This window comes from Scomber japonicus, chromosome 16 (genome assembly GCF_027409825.1).
Source record: "Scomber japonicus isolate fScoJap1 chromosome 16, fScoJap1.pri, whole genome shotgun sequence".
Classification (NCBI taxonomy): Eukaryota; Metazoa; Chordata; class Actinopteri; order Scombriformes; family Scombridae; genus Scomber; species Scomber japonicus.
Genome location: NC_070593.1, coordinates 19,310,307 through 19,333,548, shown reverse-complemented (window position 1 = coordinate 19,333,548; position 23,242 = coordinate 19,310,307). Strand labels below are relative to the sequence as shown.

The following is a 23,242-nucleotide window of genomic DNA, read 5'->3' as shown; positions in this document are numbered from 1 at the left end:
CGAATCACAAACAGGAACAGGCGAATTGACGTAAGGACGCTTCTTCCGGTATATTTCCCTGTTTGGGTTGTATCAACACTGAAAGGTTAAAAATAGGGAGCTAGCTGCCAAATTATCGTTCATGTAATTGTCTGCTTTCACATATTTACCCGCTACAGTAATATCAGCCAAATTATAACAGCGTGTCTCATGACTTTCGGCACGTGTCGGCATGGACAACCGTTGTTATTGTTGTGCATCAAAGTTCAGCCTCTTCAAGAAGGAGGTAAGACGCTGTTGGCTAATACTATTCACCATATCTGTATATATTTAAACGTTTGATAATAAACGGTGTGGTGTAAATGTGCTCACAGCTGGGTTGTAAGAACTGCGGCCGCTCCTTCTGCTCCAGCTGTCTGACTTTCAGTGCTGTGGTGCCTCGCTGTGGCAACACCCATCAAAAGGTCTGCAAGCAGTGTCATAATAATCTGACAAGGTAAAAGTCAAGCTATGCAAAGGAATTTAACTAACTGTGATGATTTATTAACATGAAAGCGTCTTATATGTCTTTAATTTCTGTGTTTTTTAAGCGGGGGTCCTCCTGACAGTGGTGGAAGATGGTCACCTCCTGAAAATTACAAAAAGTCAGTATATGATGACATTTGTAAACGTCACACTATTTCCACACACACATCAAAGCAGTTTCATATCATTAAAAAGTGTAAGTTTTTTTTCTCCACAGACGGGTAGCTGCACTTGAGGCAAAGCAGCAAGGGCAGACAACACAGCCTCTTGCACCGGGAGGCAGCAGAAATGCCAAAGCAGGCCTTCTCCCAGCCAAAGGCCTGAGTAAGGAGGATCAGGCTATTGCTGAAAGGCTTCAAAAACTGAAAGACGACACTACACCAAGTAATATTATCACATTTTAGCAGCTACCAGTTTGATCTTACAAGTAATAATATGTTTTCACTTTGCTGATGCTGTTATAAACCATGTTACCTCTTGTATAGAGTCTATCCCATCTGAGAAAGAGATTGAGTCTCGCCTTGCTGCTCTAAAAGCTCCCAGCCAGCCAGTGCCTTCTGCAGCAGAGATGGAGGACCGTCTGGCAGCTTTAAGGGGTCAACCCCCGCCATCACAAGCTCCTCCACCCGTGAGCCAATCTCCTGCTGACCTGTTTGTTGTGTTTTTGGCCTAACAGTGCAGCTTCTTCACAGCATAACATATTTGCAATTAATTATGCTTATAAATATGCTACATTTTACAATTGCTTATTGTGTTCATGTAAACAGGTGCACCAGCCTCCAGATAGCAGGACTCAGACTGAAAGAGTCAATGATATGATAACCCAGATGACAGATGAAGTTGCCATAGACAACCAGCAATCAAATCCTGAATGCAGTGAGATGATACTCCTCTCGTTGATTTCATCTTAATTAAATTAATAATTAATTATGGAGTCATATCATAGTTTGTGCAATGTATTTAAATATTATGTTATGGTTAGATTCGGACATTAATAACTCACCTTGCTCAGTGTTTATGCAAATCTCTCAAATATGCTCAAACTATAAATTCCTCTGCAGGCGTAGATAGCCGTATGAATGATCTCAACAAGGGGGAGGAGGGGACACTGGAGGAGAATCTGGAGGAGAACCAGGATGCAAGTAAGCAGCTTGAGGCTGAGAAGGCCCGTATCCTTGATGAGGCAATGGAGGAGCTGAGGAAGGAGAACCACTCACAAGATCAGATCCTCCACATGGCGAAGAGGCTGGCACAGCTGAAAGGGCAGGACCCAGACAAAGGTACCACACATTACAGTTAAACTTGATGCTTTATGTGTACAATCAGTGTTTTACTTGTTTCTGCAGTATAGGTATAAAGATCTTTGTGTTTGTAATCAATACATTCGCACTGGAATGTCATAAAATATGATAAGGCTTTCTACTAAATGTAAAAAATGTGGCCTCAACAGAAATGTGAAGAGTGTGAGAAACCTGTCATTGCTCTATTTGTCATGTCACTTTTAGTTACTTTGGAGGACTTTGAACATCCTGACAGTGATGAGGAGACTGAGGAGGACGCTGTGAGGAGGGTGTTAAAACAGGTCTGGGATTTATGGCTAAGTGAACTCCGCACTGTAGATGATAGAGCATGTTACATAATACATTGGTTTTTAAGTGTATACGACACATGCAAAGATGATCTTGAGACTACTTTAGGTTACCACAAGGGGCTGCTATTTTGTCATTTTAATAATTTGTAATGTCAATTAGAGACTTTGTGCTGAAGTGTCTGTATCTGTTTTGTTGTAGCTCTCAGAAGAAAGTGCACTGGATGAAGCAAGTGGCTACAACATACCTTTAGAGCAGAGTGGACCAAGGAACATAGAAAAGAAAAAAACTTCTAAAAAAACGGTAAGTAAACAGCAGTCAAAGCATACATTTGATTTTTTTAGTTATAACAGAGAATAGAGGATAATTCTCTGTTGATCTGATGTGTTTGAAAGGCTCAAGTTCCAGCAGCCAAGAGCAGGATTTCACCAGCGGCTGTTGCACACGAGCCATCAGACAGTGATGAGGATGAACTTCCATGGTGCTGCATCTGTAACCAAGACGCCATTCTTCGCTGTCACACCTGTGATGGAGACCTGTACTGCAACCGCTGCTTCAGGTAGCACAACATAATAATAACTTAATAACTTCAATCCTGGTTTTCCACTCATAGAAGTAGTTTTTCATGGCAGTCTTTGCTCTGATGCCCAATAAAGATGCCTGTGATTTGGAATGCATACCATGACCCAGATAAATTACAGGCAAGCTGCTGCCAAACTGTTAAGCAGCATGAATATAAAGTATTTAGTGTGATAAATTATCAATCCACACTCCATTATCTCCCCAGGGAAGGCCATGATAAATATGACAGGAAGGAGCATCGCACCACTAACTACACTGCACCAAAGAAGAAGAGGAAGACATGATAGTGAGACTGTGCTGTTGGTGTTGACTTTATTGCGATCTGGTCAGTCATCACTGTTAAACTAGTGTTTTAGCCTGAAGTGACCACTTATTGTTCATCCAACAGTGTCACAGTAACACTATTTCCTCTTTAAAGCAATCCAGAAGACTCCATTTTAAGCTGTAGCACTAACCAATTCACAGGAAGAGCATCTGTTTTCTGTACCTGCAAATGCTGATGTAGATGATAATAATGAATTAAGAAAACAATGGTTAACATTTATGGCAGAGCAAAGACTAGACATAGACATAAAGCTTTATGTAAATGTAAATCAATATGTATGATACAGTATGTGAAACACAATTATTTTTCTTTAATATACAAAAAATAGAGGTACGTACATTTAGAAGAGGCTGCAACACAATGTTTATGCTGTAAGAAAAAACTGCACAGCTTCTGTTTGCCACCGTCCAACTGAATAAGAAGCTTGATGGGTTTTTTTGTCACTTGTCCTACTTCCCAAAAGCAACGAAGCCTCATCTTAGATGCACTTTCCACTTGTCGTCATTTGATTGTTCTTCAATTTTGACAACACATACAGAAAGCAGACACATCATGAGCTCATCTGGGATGATTTACAATCCCAGACTGCTGGCAGCTCTGGACTGACAAAGTACAGAGGAGTCAGTATAAAAGGATTACTGATGGCTTTGTTTTCCTTTGGCAGCCACTGCAGTCACTCTTGTAATCTATGTTTGGCTGAGACTCTGACATGAATATTGCCTTTCTTGTCCTTCCGTGTAATTTCATTTTAACTGGATGCAGTAGCATTAGACGCTGTGTCACATCTTTTAGCGAAGGGAGAGTTTTTTTTTTGTTATATTTTTTTTATCTCTGAAGCCTTATTTTATCACAGGTATCATCACTCGACAAAAATGTCACAGTCTGTTAGGACTTGTGAGAAGTGTAGTCTTACAGTATAGATGGTGTCTGTGTCAGAGAGGCAAGAGTGGAAGTGGGGGCGAACCGGACAAATTATATTAATGGATCTCTTAGCCGGAAGACCCTCTGTATATGACAGACAGGAGACCAGAGTGCTGTTTCATCAGTGTGCACTACTGTCTAGCCAGCTGAGGAGAAACCATAATTACACTCTCCTCCAGGGGCTTGCTCCATTAAGGTTTGTATGGGGGCCGTTACTGTGTTTGCCTTTTTTGGCCATGTCATCCATGGACCACAGACAGGAAATGGAAGGGGATAATGGACGCTTACTTAATGGACCTTCCTGCTGCTGATTTCACTGTGTTTACTCTTCGTCATGACTTGTCAACGTCTCCTTTGTTTCCATCACTCTGTTGAAAAATTTATGGTAGAAAACAGAGCCTTGCTCTCAGTGAATGATATCCTGAGTGCCATGCTATAGTAAAGTCTTAGAGTTGTCTCTGGGCAGTAGGACAGAATCGTTCTTTCAAAGTAGAATGGTTTATTAGAACAGAAATACAGGGCTGTTGTGGTAACAGGGTGGTTTGATTAGCACTGTAAATTGATTGGTATAAAAGAGATGTCAATATTTAATTATGTGTGTGTGTGTGGAATGAATAATATCTGATGATACCACACTCCGTTTCTTTCTTGATTGCTCATGTGCAATCACATGTAACACCTGTGATAACACATCAACACCTTTGTCTTGAAAATGTTCATTTTTATTTTGACATACAACAGTTATTAGAACAAAAATATTTATGTACATAAATATGCAACCAAAAATGTACAGTCTTACACAAAAAAAAACAGTCCGTCTGAGTAATAGTCAATATGTCTTTTATCACATGTGCAGTATTTGTATGTTGGGGAGACAAAATGTTTAAGCATTTCATAAATTAAAAAGGAAAAAAACCAACAACATTCAAACCCGACTGCTTAGGTGGTGGACTGATGATGACCCAGGAAGAGAGTCCCACTGACACTTGAACTGCACATACAGGTATCCAAACAATTAATGCGTGGGTAATTGGAAGATAAGAGGCTCCACGTTGTTTCAATTCTTTATTTGACCTATTTGACCGACATTTTGCGTAGACCCTTTATCCTGTAGAGTAGCCCGTTGATAAAATCCTATAGAAAATATGGACAAAACATGTTTTTCTCCATGCAACTTAATCAAGAGAAGACAACAGTAATAATAAAACAATAACCTTTTTCCTCTGTTAATAAATAATGCAAAATCATTCATCTCGATTAAGCTTGCATGTAATACTCATTAATAATGGAACTTTCTGATGTCTCACCTCTTTTGGCTTTCCGCATTCCTGCAACAACTCCTAACAAAAGAAACATCAGAAAGAAACCGTAAGGCACAGTTACTACATTGAACGTTGCTTTTTCACTTCACACATTGCAACATTGGATTCCAGCAAAGGTCAAGCACTTGTTCAGCTATTAACCCACATAGCAAATAGTCAGGTATGTACCCAGATCATGTTGGAACTAAGTGTTAAAACGTTTCAGATTCTTTGACCTGAATGTTGCACTCCTGGGATTTGTCCTTTGTTTGCAGAGCTGCACTTTAGGTACCACTTTCATGAAATGAAAACTGAACTGAAATAAATGTCTGAAAAAAATAGAAATTAGTGTAACTGTTTTTGTACACAAACTCACCTGCAGTCGGGTTCTTTGCCCCTCATCTGTCAGCTCCAGGAGCTCATCTATGTCAATCTCTAACTCTGGGATCTCTTCCTCCTGTAAGAACAGAAATAAATCAACATTTAATCAAGTACAAAAATGTTATCATCATACTGTATGTCCCACATTATCATTCCTGGATGGTACAAAAGTGCAAATATTGTATAATGTGGGCCACTTGCTATCATTGATCATAAGGGTACAATTTTTCGCACCACTGAGCAGATTCATTCATATGTAAAAGAAAAAGTGTAAGATGTGATTTGGATTTTATTTCAGCACAGTGGAATGTAAACCTTTGTATTAAGTTTTACAAGCAGTCAAAATGCCAGAGTTAATAGTGCTGGTTGTATCATAGACATAAGCATAAAATACAATATTTTTCTTCCTGATTAATTGCTCGTGACAGTGATTTGATTGATAATGTGCTGTGTGCATAACTAAAGCTGAAGAGTAGTGAGGCATGAAGTGAACAATGCTGCAGGAGGCCACACTTCATATGATGTTATGGATGGTTTATCCAGCTGGCATTTAACTCAGCCATTACTAAGAGGTTATTTCCTGTTTAAATGTTTCTAAAGATTATATTCATCTCAGCTTCTGACACAGGCTCTCCCAAGTTGTGTACCTGATTAAAAATACAAAGGACACAATCAACTATAATATAGTTAACTTTTCCCTTTCTAAATCCTTACGAACCCTTTTTCTTAAATGTAGCATTAACTAAACAGTTGCCAGCAGCACATTAAAAGATTAATGCCAAACTTATGTAAAGATTGTAAAAACATGGCACTGAGTCTCTGGTTCAAAAAAGCAAATATAGCAAAAGTAATCACTTCAAATCACAAGCTCTTTTCCACAGCGTTTAGCGGAGGACTGAGGAGTGCTCACTGGAAGAATCCTGAATACTGAGATATCTGGAGTCAGCAGGTGCACACTCAAATTTGACAAGTGGGGCCTCTTTTTAAAAGGAATATTTTCCGGTCGGGGAGTTTTCATGGCTGGTGAGGATGGGGCTTGCACAGTCTTCTGGATGAGGAGAGAGCTAATCAATGTGGAAGTGCTGAGTGGCGAAATAGATGGGCGCACCTTCAGAGTCCCCTGTGCCCTCTCTAATTGATACACACTGCCAGTTTGGACCCAGTGTAATTTTGGTGATGTCTGCATTGCTTTTTCGGTCCGTGCTGTTCACTTCTGTGTCATGTGGGCTTTGCATTACCAGCTCTGTGTTAATCTATGGATGGTCTTTTCAGTTGTGAACAGTGTTAGTCTGAGTACTTCTAGATGTCTTGTATGCATAAAGAAGAGAAGTATGTTTTTGGTCTATTCGTTTCTGAACTGTTTGCAGTATTCTGTCATTGTAACTGTAGCTTATAGTATACCCCATTCACTGCAAAAACCTGAAGCTAACATGAAGCTACAGCAGGCTATTGTAATGATACCAGGTGTTAAATGTACTACAGTTTCTGTTGTCAAATTAGGTCTATTCTCTTTACCCTCCTGGCATTCAAATGTACATTTTAATAATAACCACTATGACTGCTGCACCATCATGTTAAGCCAAAGCTAACATTTTTTTATGCAGCACAAAATGTTAGCTTTGGCTCAGCCTAGTAGCTCTTATTTATATTGAATGAGGGCTGTTTATTTAATCTCCATTAATTACATGAAATTATAATCAGCCAGCTAAAGCTGCATGTACAGTAAGTGAAGGATGAACGTGAAAATAAAACCTACATATGTGCTACATCAGCTGTGAATATAAAATAGAGTCAGTACTGTAATAATAGTGACAGAACATGTGCATGTATCATGAGGAAGTGACCCTTTCATTAATTTCTCAGTATTTCATGTTACATGTGATCACAATGTTCAGCTTCAGTTACCTCCATTGTCAAAGGAAAATAGCATTTTAATGAGGCCTCTGGGCAAAAATGTCTCAGCAGCACTTTTTGAAGTTAAAAGCAATAGACTGAAGTTAAAATGAATGTTGGCACTAACATTGGAATTCATGAATATTAAAGTGGTTCTCAGTGGATTGCAGCTTTACATGGTAGTACAGAGGAAGTCTAAATAAGCAGTTGAGTTTTGTCAAAATAAGATGACCTCCACTAGGATTTATATTAAAATCAGTTAACCTGTTATGACTCCTTAAGTGTAGAACAGAGTAGCAATCATATACGTATCTTTTCAAATTGTACTGTTATGTGAAAGACTTGTGATGATGTTGGATTTTATTCATTTTCCAAGAAATACTTGTTCACTACACATGTATGTCGAAAAACATACATACATAACACTTTGTATCCGGACTACTGATCAAATTGCCATAAATTCCAATATTGATATTTATGGTCCTTAGAAAAAAGTTAATCTAAAGCCAGGCCACTACCAGGTGAAGATTTGCCCTCAGTCAACTTTTTGGTCCATGGACACTTGTGAATTTGATATTTCAGTGACCTGTCATATCATGATGATTGTGTGACCTCTTGTATCTTACTTCTAACTCCCTCTTCAGTGTGTCTGTTGTCTGTCCAAAACTTACTGCATAGTGGGTGTAATGAGGCAGCTAAACACAGTGTGTTTCCTTTACCCACACTGAGTTTTGGCTGTTATGATTACAAGGAAATCGTGCCCAGGAAATCTAGCTGTTTCAAGAAGATTTCAGTGTGTGTTTCACTTATCACATCCTTCCCTTTTCCTGTTACATGCCCAAGCTGCCCACAGATCAAGATATTCATTAACTAAAGTTTAAAGAGGGCAAACAGAGTAGAAAGATATCCTAATGCATTCATCTAATTATACAAGAATGGGCCAAATAAGAGATAAAACGTACCCGAGTGTGATGTTATGAATTTGAGCCTACAACTAATCTGAGGCTATTGTAATCTTTTGTCAGTTACTATCTGACAGTCTATGTGTTTCGATTACTGGCAGTCACTGACAAAACCACTCAGGAAACATTGATCTGTAATCTACATACACAGGCCTAAATGTTGCTCACCATTTTAAAGGCTTTTGTGGACTGTTTTTAACTTTTTTTTTTTGTTTATTGTGTTTCCAAAGGTGTGAATTTTGCAATGAAGGTGGCCACCCCAGACCAAGGCAGCACTTGTATGAATTAGAGATGCAGCTAAATAATTCAGGCGGCGACACAGGGGACTGATGGTAAATGCTTCCACGCAGAAGACTCGGAGAACCAACAGAGTAACCTTCTCCTGAGCCCATGCAAAATTCATAACACTGGCCAGTGCACATGGACAGGCCATGCCTAAGTCCACACGTGTGGCTAATGCAAATATCCAGTCCATCTCAACTAGACAGTGAAGCCTTCGTTTTCATACCTCAAGTGACTAGTTAGCTATCCTTAGGACAAATGTGCAAAACAGGAACCTCTGAGAACTACAGAGCATGATGACGGGTGTTACCATGATCGATTCAAATACATTTCTATTGTTATTGCTATCCCCCCTCATCTCATCAGTCACACTGAGATCCCATCCTTCAGCTATCTGGGGAAAACACGTTCATCCACTATCTGTGCTGTACACGTTCTGCACGTTAATCCCAATATTAAACTGTGTTAGAACAGAAATATGAAAGGCTATGTACAACAAATATGAACTAATTGTATGTTTCTGGGACAAGATCAAAAGAGTACATGGAGAGAGACTTGAGATCTGTTTTTGTTATTTGGTGTCCTGGTTTCCACTAATGTGATTTATTCCACCCTCAGCTTCACAAGCATATTACCATATATTACCACAGGGAAGAAGGCTTAGGGTATAGACTGAATGAAGTTCATGAAATAAGTATTGTGATGAGGAAAACAATAGCACAATATTGAAAATCCCTAGCACTCAGGTGTGCCTAAAGTGTGTTCAAATTAAACCAACCAGGCCCTGCTCACGCTATGGTTTAGAAAAAGGTGAGCAGAGATAACTGCAGATGCTAGTTGTCTATCACCTGATTTGCTCCTTGTCATCCTATCATATGAATGTTAATGCATGGTCATGGTCTGCAGCATTAGTATATTCCATACACAAAGGGCTTGGCAGTGTAAGGAAATGCCAGACAAAGAGGGGTGGCTACAGGCCACCTACAGCCAAGGGTCTCTGTGTGGTTGGAGAATTAAAAGAGAAACATGGAGGCGGCGTTGTCATCCGATCTGCATCGTCATTAGGATGCCATGCTCCTTAACAGACACCCCTGATTCCACTGTGCCATGTTGCCTCGTGGGCGATGAGACATCTGTTGCCATGGTTTCCCCTCGGCGAATGCCAAGCAAATCAATATGGAGCCTCTGACATAATTGGATTGTATCCCACCATACAGAAGAGTTCTTAAGGTTGTGTGTGTCTCTCTCTCTCTCTCTCTCTCTCTCTTTCTCTTTCTCTTTCTCTCTCTCTCTCTCTCTCTCTCTCTCTCTCTCTCTCTTCTCTATCTCTCTCTATCTGTCTGTATCTCTCTCTCTCCCTCTCTCTCTCTCTCTCTCTCTCTCTCTGTGTGTGTGTGTGTCTTCTGAGCTGTAATTCCCGGTACATATTAAACATCATCTATGCAATGAAGCCTTTAATTAGGTACACATTGGAAATAATGAGCATGCATTTTCATTTTATAATCCCTGTCTTCAGACATGCAGTCAGCTAAAAAGAATCCTGTATCTTAAAGCACAGATGATTGTGACTGGGTTTTCTAATATCCAATCACCATCACCATCGCTCATCATCTATATATCAGTTTCTATCATGCATAGTTATTGAGAAGTGTTCACAAGAGCATGTCAGACCCAGGATAAGCAGGATATAAAAGCTGCAATACTTAGAGAACATTTTAATAATAAAAATATCTTCACCAACCCTGGCGTCAGTGTTTATTGGAATGACATTCACTGATTACTTTATCACAGTCATACGAATATAGTCACTTCTTCCTCAATGCTGATTGCTGATCGGAATCCAAGCAATTCAAATTCACACTGTGTAAAACCATCTTCTAAACGCCTCAATGACAAATGTGGCCATATGGCAACCATATGTTTAATGAGACCGAGGTGTTGCATTATCAGGGTTGTAACATTTGTAGCACTTACAAATGCTTCTTAATGACTTCAATCATGCATCATATGAAAAATAATCTTATCAATATGGTCGAACACCAAGGTATACACCATACAGCTGATACTGCAATCAGTTTGATGACACTTAAGGGCTTACATGTCAGAAACTGCATTCAAAGAGCAAAGCCACTTGCCTCCTATAGCACTTCTCTTTTAGGTTGCTGTAATTTTTTCCCCCTTTCCATATATCATGGATAGCCCACCACGGCACCTATGAGCATTCATAGTGTCTCCCTCGCTCCCTTCCCCTCACCTCCTCCTCCGGCTGTCAACACAGTGTGTGTGTGTGTATCTGTGTGTGAGCCAGCCCTACCCTACCTCACAGTCAAACAGCAGGTGCAGCTGCCCGTCGATCCACTCTTCGATATCCAGTCTCCTCTGCAGGTCCTTACGGTTGTATTTGACTGTCAGTTTGCCCAGCTTGCGGTGTGCCGGCTCCTCTGTTTTGTCTGCCGCCTGGAACATCACTCTGGACTGGGTGCTCGGATCTGACTCCATGGCTGCCATGGCCTCAGGAGAACCGTGGAAACACACTGAGCTCTCTCTCTCTCTCTCTCACACACACACACTCACACACAGACAAACACAGGATCTCAAGCGTTCGTCTTTCACACTGGCTGCTCTTCTCTGTTTCTATCCCTGGTTCTGCTTTCCAGTGGGCTGCTGTTCCCACGCGTATCTCCTGTTATCTTGTTGAGTGTTTGTGCTCTCCCTCTCTGTAATGCTGGCTCTGGTTCTCTGCCTGTCCTCGTCCTCTCTCTCTCTCTCTCCCTCTATAAAGCTCACTGTCTTGCTCTCCTTCCCTCCTCCTCTTGCAACACCCACTGCTTGCACTATCAGGAGGATGGTAATGAGATACGCCTCTGTGTGCGTGTATGCCTGTGCGTGCATTTGTGTGTGCACATGCACCTTAAAGGGTGTGTGCTTGCTGTTTGCTCTCTTCCTCTGTGTTATAACAGTTGGGGGTACATAGGTCAATTGCAGCAATAAATACTGAAGAAAGGGTCAGAGGGCAAAAGTCAAGTCAGGATTATTACTAAAACTATGCCAACATGATACTGTTGACATCACAAAATGTAAAATCTTAACATAGACCTCTTTTTGTTCTTTTATCCCTGATCTTTTTGTTTGTAGACATTCTCATGATCAGAAACATCAACATACCAACACAACATTTTTTTTAACATTTAGTATTCATTCTGTAAGAGTGTCTAAAATATGTATCTGCTCACCAAGTCTAAAGGGTTTGCCATGCTAAGGGCTCTTGTGTTCACAAACACTTCCAACAATAGCTGGGTCCCCCTGACAGGTGAGCCAGGGTTCCTCTAGTGTGATACCTGCCTCGTCCTTTATACCAGGCATTATCAGGTGTACGTTTAATAAGCCTTGAAGTCAAATTGGCATCCTCAGTTACCTTAAATAATGGATGAATAGGAAAGCACTATTTATGGCTATTTAAAGTCAAATGTCAAATAAAAGTCTTGAAACGTATGAATGTTTGCAAAGTCAAATATCAACAGTAGCCGATAATTCAAAGGTCAAAAATTCATAGTGGTATTTCCCAGTGCCAAATTATTACAGCTGAGACAACAGAGACAACAGGCCACAGAGTTTCCATGGATCCTATTACAATATGAATAATGGGGTTCAGTTTTTTGTTTTGGCAGGGACTATCAATCAGTCATAGCTGCTTCATGTGTTCACCCACTGATGCACCGTCTGTTACAAAGACTGAATTATTGAGTGGCCTCCAGCAGCTCACCTTTCCAGGCAAACAAATTCATTCATCTCATCTTTTGCTACTTGGTTCTGCATCGCCAGGTTGTCTAAAAAATGGGATGTGGACCGGAGATGTATGCTAGGCCTTCTCACCTCAGACCTGGTCGGATGACTTGTTGTGCGTGGGAGGAGAGGAAGGCAGAATGCTAACCTATTACTGTTTTATCTTCACTGTAAGGAGATGTGGTTGTCAGGTAGCTGCATGCTTTGTGTATAGTTTTTGCAACAGGGAAATATAATCTTGCTAAATTTTTGCTGGAATTGTGATTCAGTGTAAATCCCAAATTTAATGAGTGACAACTTCCTTCTCATCAGTCTTTCTTGTTGATGTGTGGTTTGTTTGTGGCTTTATGACTCATCATACCATAATTGGATGACTCATTGCAGTATTTTGCTCAGTATCACTACTTCTTATGAAAGACAATTGAGGGTTTTATGACTTTAAATGCCATATAACTTATTATATGTGAGAGAATTTGCCATAAAACATGTTTTAAAATGCTTGTAAAAACTCCCCACTTTAAATATATTCTTCAGCTGTAAATGGGACTATACTGTCACCTACTGGATTAAAACTGAACATGCTGGGTAGCATCTGAACAAGAGAATTGATGTCACCCACTTGTGAGGAAGTATGGGTGTATGGAAAAGATACATTTTAACATTTTTAAAAAGATAAATTACATTCACTTTGTCGTATATTATAAGTATAAAAATAAAAAAAATAGCCTAGTTTCAAACAAAATTATGTTTTATTGTTCTGTGTTATTAAAATAAAATTTGTTTGTACACAGTTGAACTAGTTGAACAAGAAATCTTGTTTTTAGTGTGTTTTCCCACTTTCCTACCTTAGCTGTATGATTTCTGTATTCATATTGGTACAGTTTCCGTAGGACTTCTTTGAAGGAAATAATAATTTTATGTCATTTTTATTACTACTGCTACTACGTAGTAGCATTGGTATTATTTCAAAATTGGGAGAAGTGCTCACTTCAGGAGTTGATAAACCTTCAGTCCAGTTCCTGTAAAGGTTCTTGTCCAGATTTTAGAGGCCAACAAATGGAAGGACGTTCCTCAAGGTAAAACACAACCAATATGAGAAAAAAAAGTGATATGATGATGATAAAGTTCACATCAATTTTCAATTTTCTTTAACTAATAGTGTTGCCCGCTTATTTTGCCACGCCGTGAGCAGATGCCAGTCTCGTGCATGTTTGCATGTGATAACATACATTCACACACAAAGCTGTATGTTTGTTTTGTTTAGAGTCCCCAGAAAAAGGGAGTGGCATCGTAGGAGTGGAATTTCACTTCCTGTATCTCTCAGGTGAGTCACCTGGGTAATGTGGTTGAACGGTTGCTCAGCATAGTGTCTACATCAAACGAGTAATTCTCCGATGAGAGTTTCAGTTTTGTAAGGGATCAGCCCGGGGAAACTTTTTTTTCTGATTGCCTATCAGAAAGTCGGAAGGTAGTGTCAAGTCAGTCTCTTGTGAGTTGATTTGCGAGAAGGAGCAAAGTGTGTTGTTGGATCTTTTGCGGCCTAAACACTCATTGAAGACTTTTTGAACGACAAGAGTTATTTTTATTTTTCACTGACGTCGTTTTCTTTTAAAGTGACCAGTTTTTGTTTTTGTTTTTGTTTTTTTTTAATTTGTGTGGAAATCTTTCCAGGACATTAAATTCTTATGATGAATTTATTGGGAGCGCTCCTGATCCTTGTGGTATCTCTACACTCCTGCACTGGCCAGAAGACTGGAGAGGAGTGTTTGGCTGAGTTTAAGCGTGGCAGGGAGGATTTTGTGCTCGATGCTGACGAGTCTGTGAAAGACGGAGCGACGTTCATTTCGTCCCCGAAACTGGACCGATACAGGGACTGTGTGGTGGCCTGCTGCAAACAGCCCAATTGCAATGTCGCCTTCATGGAGAGAGGGGAGGGGGAGGGCACGATCAAATCCTGCTTTCTGTTCGACTGTCTGTACAAAAAGAAATACGCCTGCAGATTTGTAAGGAAAAAAGGATACGTCAATTACATCCTGGACACCGTTTATGAGAGTTACCTGGAAGTGAATGTCCCCACAAGTAAGATCAGAAATATTATAAGCACCACACTTTTTAAATATTCATATATGTCAGGAGATCTGAGTTTTTTTTTCTTTTCTAAAGATCCCAAAACACACAGTTTGGGCCCCCTTATGTCACGAGGGACCCCGTATCTCTATAACAGTGCTGCTTCTGTGGAACTGTAATTATCTGAAAAATTCACAGTGAATATGATTTATGTCCTGTTTCATTCCTGAAGAGTGAAATTATAGTCTAGTTTTACTCTAGATGTGTCTATATATGTATGCTACATACCACGTAATTACATTTATTAAGGTAATTTACTCATTAACAATGAGAAATCCAATGTTCTTTCAACATTTTACATGAATTTTTCCACAGTCTTTTAGTGGTCTCTTGTCACAGTTTCTACTCAGGACATTCGAGGCCACAGATTTAGGGCAGAAACCTTCTCTTCAGCATGTTCACACATGTCAAAGCCATTATGGCCCCTGGTGTTGTCTATTTGCATCTTAGATTGTTGGGCCTCTGTAGGTGCTGCACCTGTAATTGTCTCTGGATTATGCTCTAAAGTACTGTGGCTATATGTGAACTGATCCTGTGGTGTCACTTTAGACGAAGCGGACCATCCACCGGTGGCCAACGCAGGCCAGGACCGGGTTGTCCAGCCTCAGGACAGTGTGACGCTGAATGGCATCCAGAGCAAAGATGATAAGGGGATTGCATCCTACCAGTGGAAATTGCTCTCTGAATATCCATATGCTGTCATTGAGGTAAGTAAAGGGATTGTAATGCAAACCTGTTCTTGCGACAGTTCTTTCAATTCAGCATCCAGTGTGGGGAAATTCCGAAATTAGGACAGAATTTATTATTATTTGTGATCCTGTCTCTGTGGATCTTTTTAAATGTCCACTATTACGTTATTTATTTGTGCATGTGACTTGATTGAACTTTTTGCACAGAGTCACATTTGCAGATAATATGAAAAGTTTGTCTTTCTTTGCCTTGTAGAAAACCAGTTTTGCTGACCAGATTATCGTGTCCAATCTGTCATCTGGGATGTACAAGTTCCAGTTGACGGTCACAGACACCATCGGCCAATCAGACTCAACCAAGATTAGTGTCCTCGTCCTAAACCCCGAGGAGTCAGAGCGTGAGTATCTAGACTGTGTCCTACAGTGAAAATTGAGAATCTCACTAAAAATCACATTGGACTACTGACTTAACACCTCGACATGATCCCAACATATTGATGTACGCAGAGCATCTGTTCTGTGCTGCTGGTATTTGAATGCATATAACACAGTGTGCCTTGTAGGCAGAAAATGTGATAACATTAATATCACACTAAATTAAATCTTTTTATACTCAACTCAACTCAACTCAACTTTATTTATAAAACACTTTAAAACAACCACAGCTGAAACAAAGTGCTGTACATAAAAACAACACAGGAAACGTAAAACAATTAACAGGAAATAAATACTAAGATAATTGTTTATTGTTTTTAAAACAAATTAAAAACAATAAAACAATAATTAAAATAAACCATCAAACACTAAAACAGGAGCAGTCTCATGCACGGTTGAAAGCCAAGGAATAAAAATGGGTTTTAAGACGAGTTTTAAAAACAGACAGTGAGGACGCTTGTCTAATATTTAAAGGAAGCTCATTCCATAATTTAGGAGCAGCTACAGAAAATGCTCTATCCCCTCTGTCATTATAATATCAGTTAATACATTTTGACAGTTAGCCGCTGTAGATATTGGTCGAGTTTCAGCCAAACGTGACTCACCTGTCTGTTGTATTTGGTATTTGTTGACATTTCTTTTCTCTTATTCACCATGACCTGCTTTAGGTTGTATGTTGGTGCATAGTTAAGATTGCTCTTGTGTGAGGACTGTCGGTCCTCCTTCAAGAGTCTAAATCCTTCCCTATTATTCACATTATTGATCTATTATTTTTGCTTTGCACATGAAAAACTCAAACTAGGATCTTGTCATTTCTTAGCAGGTTATGTTTGTTCATGTCTTAATGTCTTACATCAGTTTAGAAAGTTTCTGAGCAACTCAAGTAATTAGTTTCTTTGTCATCGCTTGGCATTTCTATCTAAGTTGTGTGATCAAACTTGTCCCAGCTTGTCCGCCTAATTCCTTTTGACTGAATGACGACACAGAATGAAGATATACAGATAAAGCTCATGAGAAAAGATGAAACCAGGCACAGCTTTTGTAGGGGAGAAAAGGGTTTGTAATAAAAAAAAAACTGAAATAGAGAACTAGTTGGTTTGTTATCTCTGGTGTATTGTCAAGTATCAGAGTCGTCTCCCATGAAACACATCTTCGGCTTTGGTGAATGTCTCCCGACACTCCACCTTTTTGTGTTTGGAGTTTCCTGAGAAAACGGAAGCGTCAGGTCTTGTTGGTTAGGTTTTTATTGCTCCCTCGCTCCCACTCTCTCACTCTCTCCACCCCCGACAACAAAACCTGTCGGGCTGGTTTCTGTCAAGGTTACACAAACAAGAAGACTCTAGTCACAATCAGGATCCTCTTCAGTATTTATTAAAACTGATTAAAAGTCTTAAAGTGATATCCTTTTTAATACTACTTTCTTCGGTTTGTGGCTGTGTTTGTATGTTGTTGGTAGATTTGTAGACTGAAGGACAAAGAAAATACTTTTAACCATTCAGTGGTTGAGTTACCCATTAACACTGTGTCCTGAATAGCGTTTCAGTGCCTCAGTCAAGTATGCATGGGCTCGGCAGCGACTCTTGAGTGTCAGTAGTACAGATTTGCAACACGAGAATGAACGAATTGAATAACAATCCAACTTGGTCATGAATGCCAATCAGACATAATAAGCACTTGGTAATCACAGTGTAGCTTTCAGTCCCTATAAATAATCATAGTCAGGGCACTTCTTTGTAAAGTAATCTCTATTCTCTGTCTCTGTCTATCTATTTTTCTTGTGGACAATGGACTTCTTTATGTCATGTATCATCAACCACAAGCAGACAACCTATATCAACTTCTCTAACTGCACCCAAATGGAAACAGACCTCTCAGTTGTGCTTCAGTTTACATGACTTCTTGATGTGTAATTGCATGTCTGCTTATTATGGGACAGACACAGAGAATAGGAAGTGAGGACAAACTACAAAAGATATAAGACAGAACCTATTAATGGTTGTTTCTAATGAAGTCATCTGATGCACAGTGAATCTGCATTTCCTAGCATTTGGAGTGATTACTTCAAAAGAAGTGTGCAGAGTACATAAGACAACTTTGAACAGTATTTGTTGCACCAAGAACTTATCAAATCATTAACTCTCAAACTTTAAAAAATTTGAACAATGGAGGAAGCTATGTGACTGTGTGTGTGTGTGTGTGTGTGTGGGCCAGGTATTCCTCATGTTGTGGGGACTCGTCTCCTTTATGTGAACAAAAAGCAAGTCCCCTTAATGTAAATCATTACTTTTAGTGTGAAGACTTGGTTAAGTTATAGTTAAATAGTTAAAGTTGGCTTGGTTGTTATGTTTAAAATAATTATAAGTCTCTCCAGGAAGTGTGTGTGTGTGTGTGTGTGTGTGTGTGTGTATATAACAAGAAATGATGTCCCAAAGGAATAGCATTTTAATGTCCTCCATTGCTCTCTACTGGTAAAGTTGCAACCTAGAAATATGAAATGAGGATTTTCAGATTTTCAGGAAGTATAAGCAAAACAACTATTGTTAATTTGTGACTCAAACATAATGCTCAGTTCTGTGTCCCAACAGACCATTGTATGGCTCCAAAGAAGGCTGGGCCGTGTCGTGGTAGCTTCCCTCGCTGGCATTACAATGCCGCCTCAGAACTATGTGAGCAGTTCACATTTGGCGGCTGTAGGGAAAATCTCAACAACTATCTCACCAAGGATGAGTGCACCAACGCCTGCTATGGCACAGGTATGGCTTTTATACTTTTTTTCAGCATGAATATATGTATATTTTGAAATTGTGACTAATAATAATAAGTTACATTTATGTAGCGCCTTTCACAAACCCATGGACGCTTTATAAAGAAAAAAAATCAAACAAAACAGATCAAAACAAAACTAAGCAGAGGAGGAAGAGAAATGTTCATTGAAAAGACTCGAATGTGGAATGACTGATTTAGATATTTGAATGCAGATTTTTTTAATATACATTTTTGTGATTATAACACCGTTCAATGAAAAAAGGTAACACCTGTGTACTTACTCCAAGCCACAAAATTTAATCTGACCAAGATTTTGATCCTCGTTGTCTGCTTTGTCAGGTCAAAGTGACACATCTATATTTATACATTGTGCACATCAAGGGGCTGACATTATGTATGATGATGGGTGTGGTTTATAAACATCTTAAAGCAATTAATAATTCAATAAAGTAAAGAGAAAGGAGCAGGAATAAAAAGGCTATACTTCCAAATACAGCACCTTTCAGATTGTGCCATGATGATGATGAAGATGTTTTGTTGGTTGAATAGTGTAAATTGGTGACTGGCTACAGTATGTGTGGCTTTGTCCATTTATGTCATTGGAGTTACAGAATATATTGCTGTCTTCCACTATGTATTTTAGGGGCATTCCACAAGCTAGGAATATTCAAATCATGTTAGCTTTTATATTGTTAGCGCAAATGTCAGAGCAAACCTGGAAGTGGCCAGTCCAACAATAGCTGAAATAGATGGAATTACATTGTTAGAAATTACCATGAGTTTGGAGACATTATAGAATAATAATCGTATTTTGTTGTTTTTTCTTTTAGAAAAGAGGGGTACTGGTAGAGGTTTGCCAGTTCCAGCACCAGGTATGTAAATACTGCTAAATATTGATAGAAATACTGTATATTTGACCTTTTGACACAGTTTCTTCTGCTCCATTAAACGGTTAATTTGTTTCAATCATAACGTCTTTTTTTCCCTCTGTGTTTGCGTGCAGCATCAGAAAAATGTGGTGCTCCGTGTACCGCGCAGCAGTTCACCTGTACGAACGGTTGCTGTTTGGATCCAGGCCTGGAGTGTGACTCAAAACCACAATGTAGCGATGGATCAGATGAGCAGAAATGCCAGGACTGTAAGCAGTGACTATGCAAACTAGGCTTCATTTTCATAAACATGCAGCAATGAGATGATAATAATGAAATGTTCCTTTTGAAAGTCATGCTAACTTGAATTATGCTTTGTGTGTCTATCAGTGGACAACAAGTTTCGGATTCTGCTACAGATTCCAGTGGAAGAACAGAAGGGTGAGTCTTTTTGTTGTGTAGATTTGAGCTTTCCAAACCTTTGGGCACAATGATAACTGTCACTTACAAATTTATTATAATTGTACCATCCTCTGGTCATCTGTTAATACACTACTAACAATCTCACCCTACCTGTTCATTTATTGTTGTTCACAGTGCGCTGCACAGAGCTTCCAGACACAGGAAACTGCAGGGACAGTTTCTCTAAGTGGTACTACAACCCCATCAAAGAGACCTGTCTCCTCTTCAACTATGGGGGTTGCCAGGGAAACGAGAACAGATTTGAGACTGAGGAGGCCTGTTTGAAAGTCTGCCGAGGTGTAACAGGTGTGTTTTGCAGACATTTGCCTCTTTTTGCATTGCGTCCACTTAAATTAACATCTCATTTGTACCACTAAGTTATACCTCTTATGAAACAACAAAATACCACACATCCCAGACTCACACAGACATGCTGGGGAGATGCCTCTACAGGATAGTGAAGATGTTATCATTTACTTCACTCTCATTTTCCAATCAGTCTGTTTACCAGACCAGAGAGGTGCCAGGCTTCTCCACCTCCTCAGGCTGTTTTCCTCAAATTGTTTTCACCTGCTGTTGCCCCGGGGTAACAGTTGACAGTTCAGACAAAAAAAAGAAAACAAAAAACTGTTAAAAATAAAAAAACAGGGTAAAGTGTAAATGTGTACTGAAATGTCTGAAACTGACTCAATGACTAAAAATGTGTGTAAATTGAGAATTATGGCTAAAAATATACAAATGTAATGAGAAATGAATGCTTGAAGCTGCTATATATGTAATTATTTTTTAACAGTGGATCAAATAAATATGTGTAATAGGAAAGGCATAACTTGTAGTGACAAACTCACATAGATTGTCACCTATTCTGCAGCCCCACTCAGCTCTATTGAGTGTTTATTTTTGATTCATGGCCTATAATAATAGTTACTGCAGGTTAAATTTCCCTTCATAGCAGAGCGCAGCTTTCTGTTTAATAGACACTTTTCATGTTTTGCATGTAATGTACCACAGAAAAATTCTAAAATGATATCATGTCTTTGTCTTTATTTCAGAAAAGGATGTGTTTGCAAGAAAGGCGGAGTATGAGCGCAGTGTGTCTGATAGCCAGACAGGTATGTAGCCCTTCATTTTTTCAGTCTACACCCATAAATGTTCAATAAAAATATGTTCTTCATCAGCTTTTATTTGCAGAGAGTCATCACAGTTCAGTAATGTGATTGAAGCTATGCAGTTTTCCTGTTCGTTGACTTGCTGTGAGCAGGATCTGATACAGTGATCTGCTTTCTCAGCTTTACAGCCTTTTTTGTGAAGTGACCAAATCCAAAGTTAACTTTTTAAAGTTCCTTTACATCTATTAAACAGGTATCATAGCAATTGCTGTTGTTCTGGCTCTTGCTATCGTCATCCTTCTGTGCATCCTGGTGTACTGCTTCATGAAGGGAAGGAATAAGTCTTCACAACACCACCGTGTGCCTGTCAGCAATGTCCCAGTCTCCACACTAGAGGACAGAGAGCATCTGGTGTACAACAGTACTACCAAGCCCATCTGACCCCGCAGCCCATCACCTTTGACCCCTGTCCAGGGCAGTGAACCATTTGCCAGAGCTGTGCCGTTAACAGAACGAACTCAGATTGATGAGAGAGGAAACAATGTCTTTTCACTTAGTTTGAAAGCTGGAGCTGATCTGTTTCCATTTTGTTTATAACAGTTTTAAGGGTCTTTAAAGCTTCAATGTGATTTTATGATTTTTATCTTGTTTTAAATGCAGTTGAGTGTGCAGTTTGTACTCAGGTTTATAGGGAACTAATTTCACTTAGTGTGGAGGTAGAATACTGCTGGATTTCATCCACATTGTTCCCTTTGGGAGCATATTCTATTTTATTGTACTTGTTTCCATTAAATAATTTGATAGTTCTTAGAGAAGAGGTCAGTAAAGTCAGTTTAGAAGTAAATTGACACTAGGTCCATGCTGCATTAAGACTTCAAATTTTAATTATTCTTAAAACTGAACTCTGGGAAACACTGCGGATATGTGATGTAACATGGCAATCTCTTCAACTTCCTTTACTTCTACCATGGCAACTTCTTCACATTTCTTTTCATCAGGTTTTATGCACCATTGTTACAATGTTACTATATGGATTTATTGGATTACACACACATGCACAATGTTGTACATAATCTTTGTGTTTTGAGAAAGCAATATTTTATTTGAGAAAGTTATTTTTTCAGTGATTTCCCAAGTGTGTTTATAACAAGCATAATAGATACATTAAATACTGTTCATTCATACCTTATTATAAAACAGTTTTACTGTTGAATAACTTGTTTGAATAACAGTTAAATGTAACAAATCTTTGTACATATAATTTGATATAGGATCCTGTCACTTTAGAAGAATCATTATGTTTATCCTAAATAAAAAAATATTAGCTCAAAATGCTCTTGGTGATGTGTTTTTTGTCTAGCAACTGAAGCCAGCTTGTTTATGTTTAGATTTTATTGACTTCAAACTATTCAACTTTTAACCTTATGCACTTTTGTCTTGCATTATGATGAACTCTCCAGACAAACTTTGTTTTTGCTGCTAGTACCTACAGGTATAAGATTATTCCAGGTCGCTGGTGCACAGTGTGAGAAACTAGATTTTACAAGTTCAGTAAAGACAGCCGGCGCCTATAACGTTATCCAGTCACCTGAGCATGTACGATAAGACCCCACCCTAATATAAGGAAGTAAAAATCCAGTAAGGACTTTAAGAATAAATAAAACCTAATGCTTATCTTGCCTCAGATAAACTGAGGGTTAGGGTTTCGTCATGTTCCAATTCTACATGAAGATTACACACAGACATAGGGCTTGCTATACCACTCGTGTAGGAACTGATCTTTAAACCTTTGTTCAAGTTGGCTCTTCTGTTAACTGCTATTTTCGCACATGTTCATGTAAGAAAGACAAACCACAGCCCCTATTCTGCTTCACATGAAAAATCTGTGGTAACATACTGTACACGTCAGAGATGTACAAGATAAGCAACAACTACCTCACTGAGTTTCTCTATTTGCTCATTCCCTACTCATTCTCTACATTCCCTTAGAAGCCAATGCTCTTCACTGTAACACGTGTATTATCAGAGGTTTCTCACATAATATTGGTACCTTTTGACTTCCTTTCAATCATCAAAAGTAATGTTTTACTGTCAGTGTAAATTAAACACAAATATTGTAAAACATTCTCAGTCTCTGTACAGTCTACAGCCTTATCAATAATCTGACAAATATATTATCTGACATTTAATTTTCTTTTGCCATATAAATACAGGTTTTTGTTGTTTTACCTTCAAGGTAGCTACTTAAAGAAGTTTTTCAGT

The 23,242-nt window shown here is 39.0% G+C and overlaps 3 protein-coding genes across 3 annotated transcripts; 2 read left to right on the top strand and 1 right to left on the bottom strand.

Annotated features, from left to right (window-relative positions):
* The first annotated feature begins 62 nt into the window (after window positions 1-62).
* zfyve19 (zinc finger, FYVE domain containing 19) lies at window positions 63-4,995 on the top strand. The gene is made up of 11 exons (XM_053335769.1): window positions 63-265; window positions 354-475; window positions 570-623; window positions 722-888; window positions 990-1,132; window positions 1,272-1,380; window positions 1,566-1,784; window positions 2,010-2,086; window positions 2,295-2,396; window positions 2,489-2,652; window positions 2,881-4,995. The coding sequence occupies exons 1-11, from the start codon at window positions 212-214 to the stop codon at window positions 2,957-2,959; spliced, it is 1,290 nt and encodes a 429-aa protein (XP_053191744.1). The 5' UTR covers window positions 63-211; the 3' UTR covers window positions 2,960-4,995.
* On the bottom strand, window positions 4,996-11,248 carry ppp1r14d (protein phosphatase 1 regulatory inhibitor subunit 14D). Its single transcript, XM_053335175.1, has 4 exons — window positions 11,060-11,248; window positions 5,599-5,679; window positions 5,229-5,261; window positions 4,996-5,055 (listed from the first exon to the last, which is right to left on the bottom strand). The coding sequence occupies exons 1-4, from the start codon at window positions 11,246-11,248 to the stop codon at window positions 4,996-4,998; spliced, it is 363 nt and encodes a 120-aa protein (XP_053191150.1).
* Window positions 11,249-13,864: 2,616 nt separating this feature from the next.
* spint1a (serine peptidase inhibitor, Kunitz type 1 a) lies at window positions 13,865-22,229 on the top strand. Its single transcript, XM_053335764.1, has 10 exons — window positions 13,865-14,602; window positions 15,200-15,357; window positions 15,596-15,737; window positions 18,360-18,527; window positions 19,371-19,412; window positions 19,544-19,678; window positions 19,800-19,850; window positions 20,007-20,177; window positions 20,924-20,983; window positions 21,234-22,229. Exons 1-10 carry the CDS (start codon window positions 14,209-14,211, stop codon window positions 21,419-21,421), a joined length of 1,509 nt encoding a protein of 502 aa, XP_053191739.1. The 5' UTR covers window positions 13,865-14,208; the 3' UTR covers window positions 21,422-22,229.
* Window positions 22,230-23,242: the final 1,013 nt, after the last annotated feature.

Excerpts from the sequence above, each read along its gene's own strand:
- ppp1r14d (XM_053335175.1), bottom strand. The coding sequence starts at position 11,248 with ATGGCAGCCATGGAGTCAGATCCGAGCACCCAGTCCAGAGTGATGTTC. Across the intron at positions 5,680-11,059 it reads ACCTGCTGTTTGACTGTGAG|GAGGAAGAGATCCCAGAGTT; the intron begins GTAGGGTAGGGC and ends CTGTTCTTACAG. Across the intron at positions 5,056-5,228 it reads AATGCGGAAAGCCAAAAGAG|GATTTTATCAACGGGCTACT; the intron begins GTGAGACATCAG and ends TATTTTCTATAG.
- zfyve19 (XM_053335769.1), top strand. The coding sequence starts at position 212 with ATGGACAACCGTTGTTATTGTTGTGCATCAAAGTTCAGCCTCTTCAAG. Across the intron at positions 266-353 it reads TCAGCCTCTTCAAGAAGGAG|CTGGGTTGTAAGAACTGCGG; the intron begins GTAAGACGCTGT and ends ATGTGCTCACAG. Across the intron at positions 1,785-2,009 it reads AGGGCAGGACCCAGACAAAG|TTACTTTGGAGGACTTTGAA; the intron begins GTACCACACATT and ends TGTCACTTTTAG.
- spint1a (XM_053335764.1), top strand. The coding sequence starts at position 14,209 with ATGATGAATTTATTGGGAGCGCTCCTGATCCTTGTGGTATCTCTACAC. Across the intron at positions 19,851-20,006 it reads TCCAGTGGAAGAACAGAAGG|TGCGCTGCACAGAGCTTCCA; the intron begins GTGAGTCTTTTT and ends TGTTGTTCACAG. Across the intron at positions 20,984-21,233 it reads TGTGTCTGATAGCCAGACAG|GTATCATAGCAATTGCTGTT; the intron begins GTATGTAGCCCT and ends TCTATTAAACAG.